The 20,490-nt window shown below is 32.4% G+C and overlaps 2 protein-coding genes across 2 annotated transcripts in view; both read left to right on the top strand.

Moving 5' to 3' along the window:
• The window catches only part of LOC126737540 (uncharacterized), a 256,720-nt gene that overhangs the window by 226,111 nt on the left and 10,119 nt on the right, over window positions 1-20,490 (top strand). The window lies entirely within an intron of this gene.
• LOC126737538 (enhancer of split malpha protein-like) lies at window positions 18,094-18,904 on the top strand. Its single transcript, XM_050442468.1, has one exon. It carries the CDS (start codon window positions 18,148-18,150, stop codon window positions 18,628-18,630), a length of 483 nt encoding a protein of 160 aa, XP_050298425.1. The 5' UTR covers window positions 18,094-18,147; the 3' UTR covers window positions 18,631-18,904.

The raw sequence follows: 20,490 nt of genomic DNA, 5'->3' as shown, positions 1-20,490 counted from the left end.
TGAAACAGACGAAAGTGTAATTGATGAAATTTTATTATTGCCTAAATAAGAAATATTTCCTCAAACCGTAACCATAAATACAGAGACTAATAGTATAGTCATTATTTCAGAATTTATAATATATCTATAAGAAAACAAAAGTTTTTATATCTATATAAGAACTTTCCTAAATTATTAGATTATTAAAATAGGGGTACTTTATTTTCGACTAGTTTTAAGTTTTTCTGTTGCTGCTTACCCAGTTTAACAATAATTCTTCTATGTATTTTATTTCAGATAATAGAAATATGTTTTTCTGTAATGTTACAAACTACTATTTCAAAGTTTTTGTTAAAGAATATAACTGTATTTTATTTAGTTTTGTATTAATCTGTAAGTAGCTAGTACTTATAACTTCAAATTGTATTTAAGCAAACATTAAATTTTCTAATTTTTTTTTAAATTCGAATATAAATATGCTATATTATTAACTTTTGTTAGTTACAATGTGGCCACAATAATAATTCATCCTTGTACAGTTAATAAAAAAAAATTAAATTAAAAGGTAGCATATTTTTATTCCTTGAAAATTAAACAGCCTTTACCCAATACTTTCATATTTTCTGTGCAGATAAATTTTCACTGCTGCATAATGGAACGATTTACACACGATTTCATAATCGGCAGCTATTAACTTTTAAAAAAATTATTTTCATACATTATGCAGTAGTGAAATTTTATTTACATAGAAAATGAAATAAATATCATCTAAAAATAAGATTTTACATAAAAGAATGGAATTTTTTTACAAGCCTGGCTCTACGAAATTTTTATAGCTGTTTATGTAATTTCTTGTACTATTTCATGAAAAACAAATATCACATATACGAATCTATAAAATTATATGATTATATATAACTTAACCCATTAAGGGTCTACTGATGAAATTAAATTTATAAATGGTCATATCTTGTGAACAATTGATCCAATAAAAAATATTCCAGTATAATCTCGCAGATAACTACTTGAGCATTAGCTTTATATCTGACGTTCATGACTACAGATTAATGTTTAAGAAGATATAAGCAATTTTTGTGCTGTGACTGACTTAAAGGACTTTAAACTTAGAGCTTTCAGCATGGGTTTACTATTTTATACTTCTGCCATAAGTAGATCAGCTATTTCTTAAAAAAAATCATCAGACTTATTCATCAAGGATCTTCTAAGGTAACGCAAATTTTAAATGATGATTACTAGAAAAAGGATTAAAATTTTTAATTATGATAGCCACTTCTGTAGGGTAGCTTTGAAAAATCATACAAACAATCCCACCCCTATGCCTCCACTTCCAATGCGCGGTCTTCACTGAGTCGGCCCGTCCTTTTAATAAAAGCTTGCACGTTGTCCCAGTCCAGATCTTTAAGATCTTCCCGTTGGAGTGTCGTTAATCCGAAAATTTTCCTTCTCAGGTGACTTCACCTATCACAGATACCTAGTATGTGGTATGAAGTTTCCTCCCCTGTACCGCAACTCGGACAGAGTGGGCTTTTTCTGATACCAAGAAGGTGTAGATGCCTGTTTAGACTGTTGTGCCCGGTCAGGATTCCAACCAAGTCTTTGATACTTTGTCGGGCCTTTGTTAGCAGTCTACATTCTTCTGTCCTTCTCGAATTTTTCCTTGTTTTTTTCCAGGCCCAATTATTAAGTGCCTCAAAGATTTGTTTTTTGCTAAGACCGAGACAAGGTTCGGGGCCTACGAAGGGGTTAACGGAACCTTGTCTTGCTAGTTCGTCATCCCGCTCATTGCCCTCGACACCTTGGTGTCCTGGGACCCACCTCAGTCCCACTTCCCTGTGTGCTGCAAGCCTTTCCAATGCGTCTCTGCATTCCTGGACTAGCGCTGAGCTGGCCCTGGGTCTCTGAATCGCCTTGAGGGCAGCTTGACTATCGGAGTAGATGCAAATCCCCCCGTTACCTTCCAATGCCTCTCGTTTGTTTGCTACTTCGAGTATAGCAAACACCTCCGCTTGGAAAACTGTGGTGTGTTTCCCTAGCGGGAAGGATTCCCCTGTGTTCGTTTCCATCCTGTACACTCCGGCTCCAGCTGAATTAGTGCTTTTCATCCATGATCCATCTGTGTACCAGGCCTGGAAACCACTTGGCTCTTTAATTTGGTTCGCCGACCATTCTTCCCTTGTCGGAATTTCGACTTGAAACCCCTTCTTTAACCTTAATTTGCCACTTTCTGTAGTGCCCCTGGATGTCAGAATTGGTATATTCTTACACATCCGCTATCCTTTATTCTCTTATACGCCGCCATGGCCTCCCTCTTAATCCAGACTGGGAGGTCCGGTAGCCCAAGAAGAATATTTAGTGGTGCCGCAGGTGTTGTTCTCATAGCTCCAGTAATTCCCAAGCAGACCAGTCTGCAGTCTGGTCAGCTACTACAGCACCAGGGCCTACATCTTTTAAATATATCATAAGTATATCCAAAAACAAAAAAAAACAAAATTTACAATACCTAAGTTATAACTAATCCATAAGTTATACACATATATATATATATATATATATATATATATATATATATATATATATATATATATATATATGTTGTATATATGTATATATGTTATATATATATATATATATATTATGGAACATTTCGATGGAACAGTTTCGAAATATTTAATTAAGATATAAGTAATTAATAAAGTTCAGTCAGATTTAATTGTCTTTAATGAATCTTCCTGTTTCTTGTCTCGTTCTTCTTGTTTACGGTTTCTTTCTTCATGTTGTTCCTTCTGTTCACGTTTCTTCTTTTTGTCTCCATCTTGGCCTGACTGCTTGTTAAAGGCATCCAAAAAAATAGGCTTCCAAATATCCTTTACTTCTGACACCAATTGTAATGAAATTCAGGAATACACTTTTATTGGCAACGTCAAAAACACCAACCTAACTCGCCTTGACTGTCGTTTAATTGTTTCCAAGGTAAAAACTGACTAAACAATTAAAGCTGAATGAAATATCACGAAGCGCGTCCTTTTTAAAGCCCGATGAAACAGTTTCGAAATATTTAGAATTCTCTTCATTGTTTTTGCCGAAAGAGACCAATAATTTTAGAAGAATATTGACAGTCAAAACAAGTAAGTATACAAATTATAGAAAATTAAAAATACAGGGATTTACAATAATATAGCCTACATAACCTAAATTGGAGGCAAAATGGGGCCCTCAAACAAGATGAACTACTTAAAAACTAGACACTATAGATAAAAATAGAAGTTAAATATATAAAGCTAATATTAAAAATACAGCTTTTATAGTATTTACAATAAGCGTATTATAATAAAGCAATTGATTATAATAGAGTTCTAAGTGATAGTTTACTTTTTTTTCAATAATTTGTTAGTCTTCACTCTAGCTGAAAATACAAGTATTGTGTAACAGTTCTATATCGGCAGCATCGAAGGCCTTTTGAAGTTCCACAAACACAGCCACTATATATTATTTGTCTTTTTCATTTGATACTTCAGAAACCATATTGTTGCTTATCAGATTGGAAGCTATTTTTAACAACCTTGATCAATCGTGATTTTATTATTCTTTCTACCAATTTAGAAAATATATTCATAAAAAATGTACGAGATAGGCCTATAATTATTAAGGTCCTCGAATTTGCCACTTTCGTATATTGTGATAATAATTGCCGTCTTTAGATATTCTGGAAAAATGCCTGTTTCCAATATATTGTTAATCATTAAAACTAAGCTGTTATTTATAACATTGATAATAATTTAGATCCTTAGTGGTAATTTTGTCCACACCTGGTGAGTTGTTTTGCGTCACCTCTGCAATTGTGTTTATGAGTTCTTTCGTATCTGTCGGTTTCAAGAAAATACTTTTTGTTGTTTCCTCCTCTTTAAAGTTTGCATTTTGCGATTTGTTTTTTATTAATTATTGTTTGTCTATCTTTCTCAATTTGTTTAACCTAAATATTTTTATAATTTTTTTTTCTACATAGTTTATTACTCTCCATGTTTTTTTGCAGTCTCTCCTTGCTTCCTTAAGTTTATTTTTAGCATGTTTTTGTTGCAATTGCCTCTTCGTATTATTTATATTATTCCTTATAGCTTTAACTTCTTTTTCAGTGTTTTCATTTGGTAGCCTTTTTCCAACTGATATTTAGATCATTTCTATTTTTTCACTGTCCTTAAAAATTTCGGGGTAATCCTTTTGTTCTCAGATTTAACTTTGAAAGTATATTTTTTTGCGCATCAATCTTTAGAGCTCTTAATAATTTTAGCCATTTCTTTGAGAGTTATTGTATTATCCCTCCCAGCTATTTTTTCTTAAACCATTTGTATCTATATTCATCTAGTTAAGTTTTTTGTAATGTGTTTTTCTTTAACTTTTTCACTTTTTTATTTACATATATTTTCATTATTTTGTGATCAGAAATCGTATATTCATCTAATTTTATTAGGCACTGTATTTTTTTTGCAATAACATGATCTAATATTGTTTTACTTGTTGGTGTTTTTGATGTAGCATGTTCAGCATGTCTCTTATTTTTAATTCGAAAATCATTCATGAATATGATATTTTTATTATATTTTATTACTTATTAATTATAGGCGAATCTAAAAGTAAGTCTATATTGATACCACTAACGACACATAAATGTTTCTCCTTTTTTATCACTTTGGTGGTCTGGATATACTATTGGTTACTGATAATGAAAAGAAAGTTACTGGCAACCTTAATATTGCTAATACATTTAATAATTTTTTTGTACAGTCAGTGCGAAATATCACAGATAATTTTCAGGCACCCATGGAAATGAATGTGCCTTTCAACAATTTATCTCAATCTCTTTTTCTATTCCCTCTCACTGAAGGAGAAACACTTGAGATTATAAAATCTTCCTCCAGGGAAAAGTCCTCCGGTGTAGACGAGGTACCTTGTTATTTATTGCTAGCATGTGCTGAGCATATTATCTCTCCACTTACCTATCTTCTAAATTTATCATTGCAATTTGGCTATTTTCCTAAAGAGCTAAAATCAGCTGTTGTCATACCTTTTCATAAAAAAGGGGAGACAGTAGAAGTGAGTAACTATAGGCCTCTTGCTCTCCTATCTGTATTCTCAAAGATCTTTGAAAAATCTTTTAAAAGAAGACTTATTGCATTTTTAGATTCTTTTGCTATACTGTCATGTCATCAGTTTGGATTCGGGTCTGGACTCTCTACATCAGATACTATAATATCTCTTTATACAAATATATTGAATAATTTTGAATTGAAATTAAAATCTGTTGGTATCTTTTTTGATTTTACTAAAGCATTTAATACCATTAATCATGCTTTACTATTAAATAAGATCTTTCATTATGGTATAAGAGGTCCGGCTTATAAATGGCTTGAATCATATTTGATAGATTGAGAAATCATATTTGAGAGAACCCAGGCTATTAGATTGAGAGTTAGTGGTCAGGTGACCATATCTGATTGGGCAACTGTCGTCACTGGGGTTCCACAGGGTACTGTTCTTGGGCCCATTTTATTTTTACTTTTTATTAATGACTTGCCTCTCCTGGTTAATGTCAGCTACATAACACTTTTTGCCGACGATACATCAGCAGTTGTCTCGGGTACTGACCATCAGTCTATCCACTCAAAAGCCACCAAGTGTATAGCTGATATTGCGGGGTGGTGCCAAAAAAATGGTCTTTGTTTGAATAGTTTGAAAACCAGTTTCATTGTTTTCACTCCGATTCGAGCTATTCAGGACCGGAGCATACTCCTTAGAGAGCAGTCATCAAGTAGCCTCATCCAACAACACTCCACCAAGTTCTTGGGAATTGTAATTGATAGACATCTATCGTGGGATCCTCAGGTGAAATCTGTGTGCAATAGATTGTCCCGCAGCAATTATGCCATCTTGCAACTTCGAGACTATGTGGATGCATATACACTTAAAAGCTTTTATTATGCCTCAGTGCATTCCACTCTATCCTATGCCTTATTAGATTGGGGTAATTTCTCCAGTATTGGGAGAGTGCTAATAAATCAAAAGCGCATTGTACGTACGATGTTTAGAGTTTCCTTCAGAGAAACTTGCCGTGGTACTTTTAAAAAAGAAAAAATCCTAACTATAATTAACAACCATATCTTGGAGTGCGCATGTCAAGTACATAAAAATCTTTCAAACTACATGAGATCTGAAGATCTTAATTTTTATGAAACTCGAAATGCAGATAAATTATACATCCCTTTTACCCGGTTGTCGCAGGTACAGGATGGTCCGGAAATTACATCTCTCAAAATGTTTAATCATCTCCCATGTAGAATAAAGAGAGCCAAGACTTTTCCAACTTTTAAAAGGGCTCTTAGGACCATGTTAGCTGACTGTCCTTTTTATTTGTTGACAGAGTTCTTTAACTGTAGATTTATTGACTAAATTAAGTTAAATTTGTTTCCTTTCATATCTTTGTAATTTTATACCATTTTTATTAGCATTGTAGTTTTTTATTGACAATTCCTATACATTGTTATGATGTCGATGGAAATAAATTATTTAATTTGATACTTTACACAGTGCATTTTTTTTTCTAAAGGAGATTTGTTATTGAAGTTATTGCTAGAATATTGCAGTAGTCAATGTTAATAGTGGACGTATTTTTTATTGTACAGTTACTATTCTCTCGAATTTTTTAATGTTATAGAGTTGCGTTTTATTGACAGATCCATATTTCAGTTATTATCAATGAATGTTGTAAGTATATGTATGTTATGCCAATATTTCATTTAAGGTTTTTTTTTATGGTTTTAATTCTTTAATTCTTTATGGCTTTAATTATTTTTTTACCTTCTGTATGCCAAACACCATTAGATTTTTCCGTTCCCCCATATTTTCCTGTGCGCCTAGCTTAAAGTACAGGGCGTCAACTTCTTTACTTAAATCCTCATTTCAATCCTTTACGGTTCTCATTTCACCCAGGATGTATTCAGTTTGAACTTTGTACCCATCAAATGCATCCTATATAAACTACATCCATTTTTTTATATCTTGCTTATCTGCTTGTTTATTGTTTTTCTAAAAGGGTCCAGATATTCTTTAAACAGGGCCCTAACTAGGTTTACCACTTCGCCTTTGTCCATTTCATACTTTTCCTCATTTCTAACCCCTACTTTTCGTGACTTAGTATTTTCTTTTCACTATTAAATATTTTTTGGCCTGCCACGCACAACTTGTATGCTAACTTGTCCCACAAGCCATACAATCCTCTGGTCTGGACACTTTTTTCTTGCAATATTTACAAAATTTTTCTTTATCAAAATTGGAACCTTCAAATTTGGAACCTTGCAACGCCATAACCTCAAACCTAATACTAAAATTATATAAAAAAAACCACAAAGGAAACATTTTATAAATATTTTCTCTTGTTCAACCTCATCTATTGCCTCATCTTACATTACAATTTTTTTCGGCACTTTCTTTGACAACTTATATCCACAGTAACACAATACCTCACACATACCTTTCAAGCATTTTTTTCCGAGGCTCACCCTTAAATTTTTTTTGTCTAGAACTTGAAACGACACATGCCTATTTATAAAACGAAATGCGTGAAAAAAGATCCAATTTTTTCATAAGCTTTTTCAACTTATAAAAAAGCCGTTCATGCTACCTTAATGGCTCTATTCACAACTTTTTTTAATCACGTACAAAGAGGCTTTGAATTAAAGATTGTTGGGCAACAATATGGCGGTATTTAGTCTACAAGGGCATTGTTAAACTGCATGAGGGTGTATAATATACCCCTTTGCTTATATAGTTTACCGATTCGCCATACTATGAAAGGATTGAAACCCTTTTAGCGGTTTTGTTAAGGCTTTTTGGTAGTATAAGGGTTGGATTAGGGTGTTATTGGCATATAGAGGTGTCCGTGGGTGCTTGTAATTTAATGTTTAGAGCAGGTACCAGTTTTGGTGACGTAATAGGTGATTAGTTTGCGTGAGATGGTTGATGACGGGATGACGATGATGGGTTGATGTTAGTTTTATTGGTTGAAATAAAGATTTTTTTATATTCTTTTAACTTTATAAATTGTTCTATGGTTAAAATCTGTGGTGTGACACTCAAATCACATAAAAGTTTTACCAAAATTCTTTATTTTATCTACACATGTTTTGCTATTAATATCTTAGCATCTTCGGAAAAAGAAACTGAGGTGAATCTGTTTTGTGACTAAAGCTCTAAATGGTCAGAAAAATTCTATAATAAAGATAAAAAATATATTCCTTAATAAATCTAAGAAGAATTCATAATTTATACGTTCACATTTAAAAAATCTGGAATTTTAATGATGGGCATAAAAAAAGATACCTTTCTTATACATTGGCTACCACCTACAGGGATTCTTCATTATGTGGCTTCTCGAAAAAAAATCTAAAATAATGCTTTAATAACCAGTATATTATGTTGGTGTTCGGTTGGGTGGAAACTTATTTGAACACGTGCGAAATTTGAAATGTAGCGTCTATTCCGTGGGACACGAACTTTTCGTTTTCTCTCTGTTGATCATTGTTGAACGTTTTACAGTTATTTAAGAATTTGAAGTTGTTTAGCAAGAGTGTGTTATAAGGAGGCGTGGAGGCGAAACGTTGCCAAATGTACTAGTTAGTACTAGTCAATAATATTATTGAAATGTCTACCGTAAAAAGAATTTGCTAAATTACCATAATTTCCTTAAGTCATTAATAATTTAAATAACGTTAATTTTTAAAGGCGTAGCTTAAAGACAAAATATTGTCAAAACCACCAATTTCGTCATAAATTACTGATAAAGCTATTTACAACTATTTAGCAACAATGTGTAAGAAAAGCTTATAAGGCCTAAGAGCAAAATGTTGCCAAATTGACTAATTTTCCTTAAATGAAAACTAATTTGAATTATAAGTTAAATTAAAAAAATATATATTTACATATTCTTTGAGTTAAAGTCACTGTTTCGAGTAATTAACAATATGTTGTAAAAAGGCGTATTTTAAGAGCAAAATGTTGTTAGTTTAATTTATTTTATTTATTAATAGCTACCTATAATGTATGTAATTTCCTCTAAATGTAACAGTCAAATATCTTAAAAATTAGTAAATCGCAACAATGCAAAATCAATTACTTAAACCTTAAATTATTAATCAAAAAAATTAATCAATATCAATGTTGCCAATTAATTACAAAATGCTAATTACCCAGTCTGGTTATTCTAGAGATAAATTTATTCAAGTCGTAATTAGTACGGTGAAAAAACTAATATTTTTTCTCGTAAATTTCTGGACACCTACTATAAAGAATTTTATAAAAGGTTGGGTTGGGTTGAATTGATGTCGTCTTTGCCCATATTCAGCAAGTCAACTATTTGGGAATCTTGATAATTATATAAAATATTTGGCTTATATGTTATATATTAAAGTTTAAAAAAACATATAAACAAATTAGAGGCTGTTAATATCGATTATATAGTATAGGGACCAGATTCAAGATGCAAATTCTATGAGGGGAACTTATATAAGTAACTTCCTAAGCGCTTCTTCTAATAAACCCAAGCATTGACTGCTTTTCAAGAAATGTTATGTGACTTAATCCCTTTAATTATTATTATTAGATTGTCTAGAATATATTATCATTTTATCCTGGAATGATTTGACAACACCGCCCAGATTATTTGCAAAAAGCAGATAATTGAAGAAAATAAAAGTTTCATAATATATATTCTATTGGATAGGTAGCATATGAACCAAGACAATAAAGTTCCATTAATACCAAACAGCTTATAAAGCAACATATTGGGTACTCCATCTCACATTTGTAGAGGTCGTTGTTTGTTCTACTCGTATCTACCTGTAAATCCTTCTCCGAGGCATCTAACGTGAAAAGTAAGGAGTATTAACTCCGTAGATCTACAAGGTATAAGTCCAAATTGTTTATGCAACAACAATGGATTCAACATTTGAGACGGAAATTTGTAGACCAAATTTCAATTAATTTGGAATCAAAAAAATTGGAAATTGCTTTGAATATGCAAATAGGACAGTCATTAGTAATAGAGGCTTTATCATCTGGGTAAAAAATTGGTTTTATAAAGCTTTCCGTCCAAAGGCTATAAATACCTGACTGGAAATAAATATTTTATGACTGGAACATTAAGATTAGTATGTGTATGCACAGTTGAAAAATAATTAGCAAGCATATTAGCCATTTCTTCACCTGAATAATTTGTCTTAGTTAAATAATTAAGGCTATTGGGGAAGGACCTAGTTTTTTTATTGTAATTGACAAAATGTCAAAAGTTTTTTATATGGGATCGAATAGCTATTTCAGTGCAATGAACCTATTGATTATGACATTCTTGAGTAAGGCTAATTCACAAACGTCGAAGCCTATAAAATTTCTGACAATCCTTAGCTCATAAATATTATAATCTAATTTACTTAGTTTATATTTTTATTAGTTTTTTTTTCAATAATGCATTATTTTACTTCATTGGAGAGCCATATCTTTCTGGCTGACATTTTTTAAGGAACAAATATAATAATTCATACAATAATACACTCGTAGAAAAGATTTAACCTATTTTCAAGAGACAAACATAGCAGTAACGTCCTAGTTAAACTGATCTGGAATAACTGTAGCGTCCATCATATGCAGGACCATCGTTTTTATCAGGTGGTGCAGCATTCAAGTTGAAATAAAGATGTGGATGGACTACTGGAGATGAATGAGAAAATGGTTTTGCTGGCTTAAGCTCAGTAAAAGAATCTTGTGTAAGAACAACATTTTAATTGAAGTACATGTGTGGAACATTACTTGGGCATAAGCTACATTTAATGGTCGCGCAATACTGGCTGATACTGAAGAGCATGTTGAACTCATCTGCCAAATACAAAAAGTTAAGTTCAAATTGCCAACAATAAAAGGAGTTGAGTTATGCGAGAATATGCAGGGTGTCAGAAAAAGTTGATTATAGTTGAGCGGAGGAATGAGAAGGGCTGTGTAGTAAAAACTGCTTCTAATATAAATTTGGTGAATATAAATTTCATGGAACCAAAAAGCTTTTCAACACTTTTCTCTTAAAAATGCTAGTAATTTGGTAATTACATTTTAATTACTGTATAGATTTAAAGGATTAGTTACAAGTATTTGTCAACAATGATTTATATAATCTGCTATTATAAGGCGGGGCTTGATTGTTGTTGTTGCCAAACTTACTAATTTTCCTTAAATCAATAATAATTTAATTACTGAAGACTTGCAGTAAAGGAAGTGTTTAAAAATAATTTAGCAAAAGTACGTAAATAATCCAATAGTTTTGCATTAAAATAATAAATTTTTATTAATATGAACAGCGTGTATATTGTACAACAACAAGGCCTGGTTTAAAAACATAATATTGGCGATTTTATTAATTTTGCAATAAAATTTTATTTACTGCATAGAATTAATGGATTTAACCATCTTGCAATAATGTGTTATAAGGGGTTGGGACTTAAAAGCAAGACGTTGCCAAATCCATAACTTTTGTCTTAAATTCAGTAATATTGTAAATCTATAGTTACACTATTAAGCTATATAAGATTTATTTGGCAAGTATTTTTGAGAGAAAGGGGTGGTATAAGAAGAACAGTTTGCTTTAATATAAGGACAGATTACTAATTGCATTTTTCTTAATACCTTTATAGCTAGTTGGCAACACTAATTTAGAGAAAGGTATGGCTTAAGAGACATAAACGTTGCCAAGCATACTAATTTTTTAATAAGATATTAATGTATGCAAGTAGATTAAATTCTGGATTTTCTCTAGAAATCCTGACCAAAAAACATCCTGATAACAAAAATTCCTGGGAAGCGTAATTTGCCTTTAAAATAAGGATAGTTTACTAATTGCATTTTTCTTTGTCTCAGTAACTTTTTACAGCAAGTTGGCAATACTGTTTCATAGGAAGACGTGGCCTAAACAAAAGAAACCATTGCTAAACCTACCAATTTTTTAATGAGATATTAATATAATATAATTAGACTAAAAGCTTCTCTAATGATATTCTGCATGTTTTCTCTAAAAACCAATGGTAGCTGGAATAAAAAAAAACTTCACAAGCTCAACAAGTTGTTCTTAGGTTAAATAGAGTTTACAAATTGCATTTTTTTTGGTAACTTTTTACAGGTAGTTGGCAACAATGTTTTACAGGAAGATGTGACTTAAATAAAAAACATCGTTGCCAAGTTTAAGGGATACCACTCCAAAGTTTTTTTTTAATTATTTTTTTGGATTATGACTAAATACATATGACTGGTGTGGTTCGTAATGGAACAAAGCCCATACTGCTTTTGATGAATTTTCTTTAGCTTCTTAAATTTAACATATAGATAATAAGCCGTATCTTATAAGCATCTTTTATTTTTGCTCCTAATACTAAGTCTGTCATTTTTGTTGAAGAAAGACAATATACATATGTAATATTGGAAAATACAACTTGGATAATCAGTTAATCCAAAATAATTTGAGGATATGTCAAATGACAGTTAAATCAATAAAAGGAATTCCGATATACGGAGTTTTTATGAAAGGTTGAGAACTCTCGAAGCTGGAGATTCTACAGATCAAAATATATTAATTGACCCAAACACACCTTAGTCCAAAAGTTGATAGTTTGCAACACTGCTCAGATATTATCCAAATTAATTTCATTATTATGTTATACATGTGTTTTTTCATCAAGATACAAATAAATCATGCATTGGAAAACTATTAACTTTAGAGCACAAAAAAGTTATAATAAGTTATTTACCAAAATAGTGCTGTAAGTGACGCTTTCTAGAAGTTTGGCCATACTAAAAAACCCTCTTATACTGAGTTTTATTACAAAATCTTAAATGTTTCCAAAGCAATATGGAAAAGTAGAAAACAAAATTGTATCTTTGACACTCTGTATGTTTCGGCAAACTTTCAACTTTTGGACTAAAGTATGTCTGTAGTATCTCCAGTTTCGAGATTTTCCAACCTTTTGCAGACATCCCGTATATCGGAATTCCTTCTATTGATTTAGCTGTCATTTGACATAACCTCAAATTAATTTGAATTAAATGATCATTATATTATATTGTATTTGCCAATAAGTTGTCATTTGTCAGTTTGGTAATACTAGTGATAATTAATAAGTTATTAAAGTATAAATATACTCATTTTAATAATGAATAGCTCTACTAGAATAAACTCTACCAAAATTAAAAGCAGGTAGAAAAAGAAACCCTAAACCTTTATTTAGAAATAGTTTTCGGTGAGTTTTTATGGTGGTAGACAGGTAGATATGGGCTAGATTTCTGCTTCACTTGTCACGCACCGACTTATTAGGGAATAATGGACAAGATTGAGGGTTGAAACCTACGAGGGCTTGGAAATTTGATTTTTTTTTAGATATGAGTATGGGCGGATTTAAGTTAAAATATATGGGTGCAATTAATTTTTTATCAAAGTTTGGCTTCTTTTAATATTGTTAAATAGAAATGCTAATGAGGGACAACTTACAAGATATCTGGGAAAAAAAGTTGAAAATGTAAACAAGCAAATCTATTAATTATTAAGCGAAAGTTTGAAGAAAAACTTAAGCATAAAGCTTACAAATCTACTGAAATTGTGTCCGAGACTTGATCTAAAAAGCAGTATTTAAAGGGTGTTTTAACTAAAAAATACCAGAAATTATCAAAGATTTTAAACGTCTTAAATTATCCTTTTCCTACGCACGTGCTGACCCAAAATTCAAACTTGTCCTCCAACAAGTTTTAACTCGTCAACAACATCCTTAACCTTGCACAATACATTACCCACACCCAAATTTAAATTGTGACCTTTTTGCCTCAGAAAAGATTACTCCCAAACATAAAAGAGTCCCTTACCGTGTATCTTATTCTTTACGATTTCCTTACTCGACAAAAGAACGCGGATGAGTCACACGGTAGTTCTTTTGTTTGGTCTCATGGTCTGCTAAATGTTGACTTAAGTCGATGATATATTCGTATCAATAGCGCCAGTAACAAAAGATGTGGCGAAAAAAATTGAACGTGGGTGTATTTTGTGCATTTAGTCATCACGTGTGAAAATTGGGTTCGTTTCAGACGTGATTGGACAAGTTTGGTGGGTATTATGTTGAGATATTTACGTTTATTTAATGAACATGGAAATCAGCAAATAACAAGTCAAATATTTTCACTAGTGATGGGTCAAATATGATTTCATTACTTGGAAGAACTTACCACTAGATCCAATTACTTAAGAGTTTTATTGCAAGCATCTCTAGCAGCAAGTTTGATTCCATGTTGAATCTAAGCAATCCACGTAGTACTTTTACAGCAGGTGATCATTAATCAGATCCTTACAGTGTTTGATGATCCTTTTCATCTGATCTATTTTCGAGGTGATTCAACTACAAACTCTCCTTGTAAATTCTTGAATGAACTAAATACACCTTCTTGCTTCTGCAATTGTCTTCTTTTATAATAAAAATATTAAATTTAATAGACCCTTGCCAGCCAAACTGATTCTTAAATTTCAGTTGAACATCAATAGTTATACCCAAAAACCTGCAAATCTCTTTATTCTGTAGAGGTGTCTGCTTATCAAACATAAGATTCCTCACGTCATACTTAAAATTCAGAAGGAAAGATTTTTTAGCATTAAACATAAGTCTGTTTAAAGCACACTATTCTCTTATCATTACAAGATTCTTAATGATAAGATTTCTAATGTGTGCAGGATCCCTATAAAGCCAACTGGCTGCAAAGTTGCAGAAAGTTCAAGTCATTAAAAGAGTAGTACAAGTAAAGTAGGAACAAAAATTCCCCAACACTGATGCTTTAGGGATACCAGATTAAAGTGTTCTCCATCGACACAGAAAACCTCTGAATGTGATGAATCAGATAAGAGCCACTACAGAGCAACACCCCTAAACCACTATTTGTCAAACTTAGACAACAGTATCCCATGATCTACACAATCAAACGCCTTTGACAGATCACAGCACACTGCAGCCGTCGGCATTACAGCATTCAGAGATGCATAAATACCATCCAAGAACTTTTTTAAACTGAGGTACTCCACTATTTTGATGGGTCAAAATTTACTTTCTCGACAAATAATCAAGATGTTGGTGAGTATACAAGACCTGTGACCATATTTCAAGAATGCAACATTTGATGGTTTTTATGTTTTTCGTGGATGTATTATGGTATGGAGAGGAATAATATTTTGTGCTTTGATTAACCTTGATAACTATCAACAAGGTACTTTAAAAGTTATGAGCTCTATTTAGAACAGTCTGCAAGAGTATACTAATACTTGTTGCTGTGATAATTCATACTGATTAGTGGATAAAATCTTATTCTGAGGCAGAAAAGTCAGGATTCTGGTCTTTATCATCTCCAATATATTAGAGAGTGTGGATAGAATCAAGATTGAATGATAGTTGCAAACCTGACTCAAATCACCGACCTTACGCAGAGGAATAACCGATGCCCTCTTCAGACCCACGGGAAATCTGCCAATATGCTAGGAGGAATTCATGGCAAATGCCAAAGAACTTAAACCATTCTGCGGTGAAGACAAAAGTAATTTCACAGAAACACCATGAGATCCCGAAGATTTGTGGTTTTCAACACTCATGACAGCCTCCAGAACTTCAGTGCTGTTTTTAGGAAAAAAAAGAAACGAATTAGGAACTATAACCTGCTGAAGCTATGTAACTGGATCCCTGCGACCAGAATTAACCTTCAACAGCTTATCAACCAAATCACAAAAATAGTCATTTGAAGCATTAACTTACAACATAGTAGTAGAAGATAGTAGTTTCTTTTAGTAACCCTCACTACGTAAAAATCCCTTCTAATGAGAAAATTTTGATCAACTTTGTCACAAATAACACTGTAAAAAGAGGTAAATGGGGAGTAATAGGGATCAATATCAGGGAATCTTCCAGAAAACCCATGGTTTCCATATACCAGCAGGTTAAAATATATAATCAACTGAAAATATGATCCATTTATCTGAATCTGGGTCAAGAAGATACAAAAATTAACCCTTAAGAAGATCAATTTATAAAATAAATATACCTTTGCCAAAACACCCAAATACCATCTGGGTTTTTTTCTGAAGAAGGTCAAACAGCACCTCTAACAAAATCCTTTTTTACACATCCCCTTGCGTGATTATTATAATGATTATGATAAATCTAGGGCAACGAAACATCGTCGGGGTCTGCTAACCTGCTAATTTTCATCAAAACCCAATTATCCGAATAAGGGCGAAGGCCAAGCCCCCGATGTGTTTTTCTTTCGCCCCATTAGCGACGTACGAATAAAAAAATGCAAAAGTTTGCACAACTGGCATCAAGTCAAGACAAGTTGGTGCTCGAGGTTCGGTTCCCACGTTATTTAGTTTATTTTGAAGGCAGCACCTGCCTCCCCGCTAATGGTTCTTGATCGCTCAGGGAACTCGAGACACCGCACTGATTATTTTATTTTATGTTTTATGCAATTTCTTTTTTCTTAATAAAAAATTATAATTTGTTGCAGTTGTTTTTGCTTGGACTTTGGATTATGAATCTTTGCATGTTTTATCGCTTATATAAATCAAAAGTTATTGACTAAAAACTCTAGGCTTGACCCAGTAAGGATCTGATCATGTGAAGAAATAACAAAATGGTTACATCTAATGAGCGATTGAAACATTAAAAAAAAATTAAATGAAGTTATATTCAACGTTAGTTATGTTATGTTACTTTGTGGAAAGATATATCGGTGAATATGTCCAGTAGAATAAGTAATTTTTATTCATTAACACTTTTTTTTTCTTTAAGGAATAAAAAACCTTATGAAACCCTAAGATCCTCTTATAGTCATAGTGTACGTGTTAAATTCCCTTTAGGTTGCCCTTAAGTTCTTTTTGCGTCCTACCAAGCCTTTTGGAGGACCTCCTGTCTTTCGAGCCCTCTGACGTTACAAACCTTCATTACGGAACTACTAGCTTGAGAAAAAAACATTATGTACATGCATGAAACTCAAATATAAAACAATGCAAATCTGGCCTAATGTCCCTTACTTCTCCACTGACCGCTCTTTCTGGCATGGCACTTGTTCACCGAATCAAATACTTCATTACACCTTGCTTTTGTAATTATTTACAACCCCCCTTGTAAAATCACCCCTTGCAGTGACTTAACAAGGGGTCGACATTCTTTCAATTTAGCATAAACTACAGGTTCAGGAGTGCGACTATATAGGGTGAAATTTAGGGTGAACATTTGGGAAGGACGACAAGTGGTATTATCTGCCGAAAAAGCTAATAATAACACACGTGTTGTATGATAATTTATTAATAAACTAATTGGTCCTAATAATAACAAAATATTTTTCTTTTATAGTAAATGGTAATCGCTGGACTAAATCATTTATATTGCAATACGTAAATGAGAAAAGGGGGTATTTTACCTAAAAACGGGTTCGTATTGTACTGTTGCCGTTTATAAGGAGTTTTTGCACAAAAATCAGGTAAAAATTCCTTAAATATCAAATGTAACCAAAGAACGGTTCTTAACCTATTTAAACTCGAAAAATCACATTCAATATGAAAGGGATTGACCATGGACCTGCTTTGCACGTGCATATCTTAAAAATCATACGTGTACCCCAAAAATAGGGTTGATCTGAAGAGGTAAAAAGGGTCAAACCAACACAATATAATATGAGGGAGTAGGTAAAATCTTTAAAAACACCCCTACGCTAACCATCTGCCGTCGTTTTCGTGGGAACCTCAACTAAGTTGCAATTCTCACGGATCTCATCACCCTATATTCACCATATATGATTTTTCCATCTCACTCGAGTAAGTTTTATCGGTTATACGGCTCTCTCACTTCATGCGTTTCTCTTCGACGGCGAACGAATTTTGAACACCTGCCCTTTTGCTGCGACGCTATAGGTTGGGAGGGTGGATTCCCTTAGGGTCCCTCGTGTATATAAGGCCGAGAAACGAGAAGTTCTTCATTCGATTTCGTTTCGTTTTACGAGCAAGTCTTTAACTATTCTCTCTTCCTTACGCTTTTATATTACGATAAAATGAATTTCAACAACGACTACATCGTTTCGTCGAACAACAGCATCAACGATAATAAAGTTAATGCTAAAAAAGTGGCGCGCACTCCAATGTATCAAATTAAAAAGTTGCTCAAGTGCGTGCTGAAGAAACACGAAAAATCCACCTACAAAAAGAACCCGCAGCCGAATTACTTCATGGATGAGGAAATTGAAGATAATTTCGCCAACGAGATCCTCGAGAACCAAATCTTCGAAGAAATTGATACTTGCGAGGAGTCTGCGGCGGTTTCAGTCTACAATGGTTCCAGTAAGGAGGTGTTGCCGGTGGTTCGTGGACAAAGATACATCCCGGTGCATTTCGCCAGAACCGAAGCTGGAACCTTCTTCTGGACCTCCGTGACGGCACCGGACAGCGACGTTATCAAATATGGAGATGAAAATGCCATTTGCAACTATCAAACTCCAGAGTTGCAAGTTCCAGCTGACCGTTGGGCCCAAGCGTAAATTATTAGGAATTGGGTTCCTATGAATTTTGTGATCTTCGTGCCGATAACTTTAATTCCTTGTGATGATTTATTGCTCAAATGATTTTATACCTCAACGAGTTTTTTATCGATTGTGATATTTTGTAGAGTTTTTATGATTGTATTGTATATTTTTTAATGGTACAAGTGGTACCGTTGTGATGAAAGCTTTAAATAGTTTAAATAGATTTAATAATAACTGTTTTGTCTTCCTTAGCTTTAAGATATTATTATTTTAATAAAACTTGTTTATTTAAAAGAAGTTACTTGTCTTTTAATTTTTTTCATTGACCCACAAAAACCAAAAATTTATCTAAATTTATTTTTTATTCCTTTCAAATTGCTTACAATATATTTCCTGAAATTATCTAATGACTTAAATATTAAAAAAAAAATCAGAATTCCGGTCATCAAGGGTTCGCTTTCGAAAACCTTTTTGAGCAGGTAGATTTGTCAGTGGGGTTGCCCAGCTAAGTTACCATGGTACAGGTTACAAAAATGTATTGAATGCTTAGCTGGTCATTTGGATGTTTTATAAAAGGGAGTGCTAGTCAGATAAGGATGTCTTAAAATTTTTTTTTAAATAGGCTCTTGAGGGTATAAAGTTGCTTACAAATATTTTCATTTAATGCTAAATGATTCTATATTGGGAATAATATTTTGTAATAAGCAGTGACTTTTTTGAATATATCCTCATGTCTTCTCTCCAATACCTTCTCCGCTACCTTTAAAATAAACACCTGGATGATATGAGTAAGTTGTTTATGTATAGAGTAGTATAGTAATATGAAGAGTAGATAGAGTAGAAAAGTGATAGCGTCTGTTGCCCTGTTGTTGCTTCAATTTTGCTATTTTCATATGGATATGAGTTTTTAGAATATACCAAATAGGAAACTGACAAAATAAAATAAAAAGGACAAGTTATTTTTTGATGATATTTTAATATAAAAAAATTGTATAGCAAATAATGCCGAAAAATCGTAAATGGCTCTAAAAATGTGCCACTAGAAAATAAGAGATAACTTTTAAATGTGGATTCTGATCAAGAACTCACCAAGAAAGAACTGTGGAGAAAGCAAACCATCATCTCGTGACTTTTATCCAAAATGATATGATACATGTGACCCTAATGAGTTAAGTATTATAGTTTTCTCGACCGTACTGTGACACAAGTAGTTTGGTTATTCTTAGAAATCGGTCTGTTTAAATTTATAAATAAAATCCTTTATTCTAATTAAAGAACCTCTATATTTCGCTACTAATTTGTAGCTTCTTCAGGAGGAAAGCTAAAATACAAAGAAAAATATTATACACTATTAAAATGTCCAAATGTTCCGAGAATTAAAATAACATCACATTAAAACGAAAATAATTTAATGTCACAAAATACTTTTAATTTCCACTTACAATGTGGAAATTAAAATTCTACACCAATAGACATATACATTAAAAAAAAGACTATTAGAAGTTAATGTTGCATCTTTACGGTTACAATTATAATAAAATAAAATGAAATTACACAGTAACTAGCCGGTACATGGTATTACTTCTTATCTACAACATTCCCTAAACAATAGGACTGTGTTTTCGCTGATAATAATAACAATATTATATACGAGTTTTTTTTTATTTTTTAGTAGATTTTAATAGTTAGTTATAAAAGGTATACTATGAAACAAAAACATGTATTATTATTATTTTAATAAATTGCAATATATGACACTCAGTTGGTCTATGTCAGATCTAGAATTAATCGATTTCTGCTTATTATTGATATGAACCATTTCCATAAACAAACGCTTCTGGTAGTTACTCTCAAAATGCAATATAGTTACATTAT

Source organism: Anthonomus grandis, chromosome 6, assembly GCF_022605725.1.
Source record: "Anthonomus grandis grandis chromosome 6, icAntGran1.3, whole genome shotgun sequence".
NCBI classification, from domain to species: Eukaryota; Metazoa; Arthropoda; class Insecta; order Coleoptera; family Curculionidae; genus Anthonomus; species Anthonomus grandis.
Note: the sequence above shows the minus strand (reverse complement) of the source record. Positions and strands in the feature narration are given on the sequence as shown.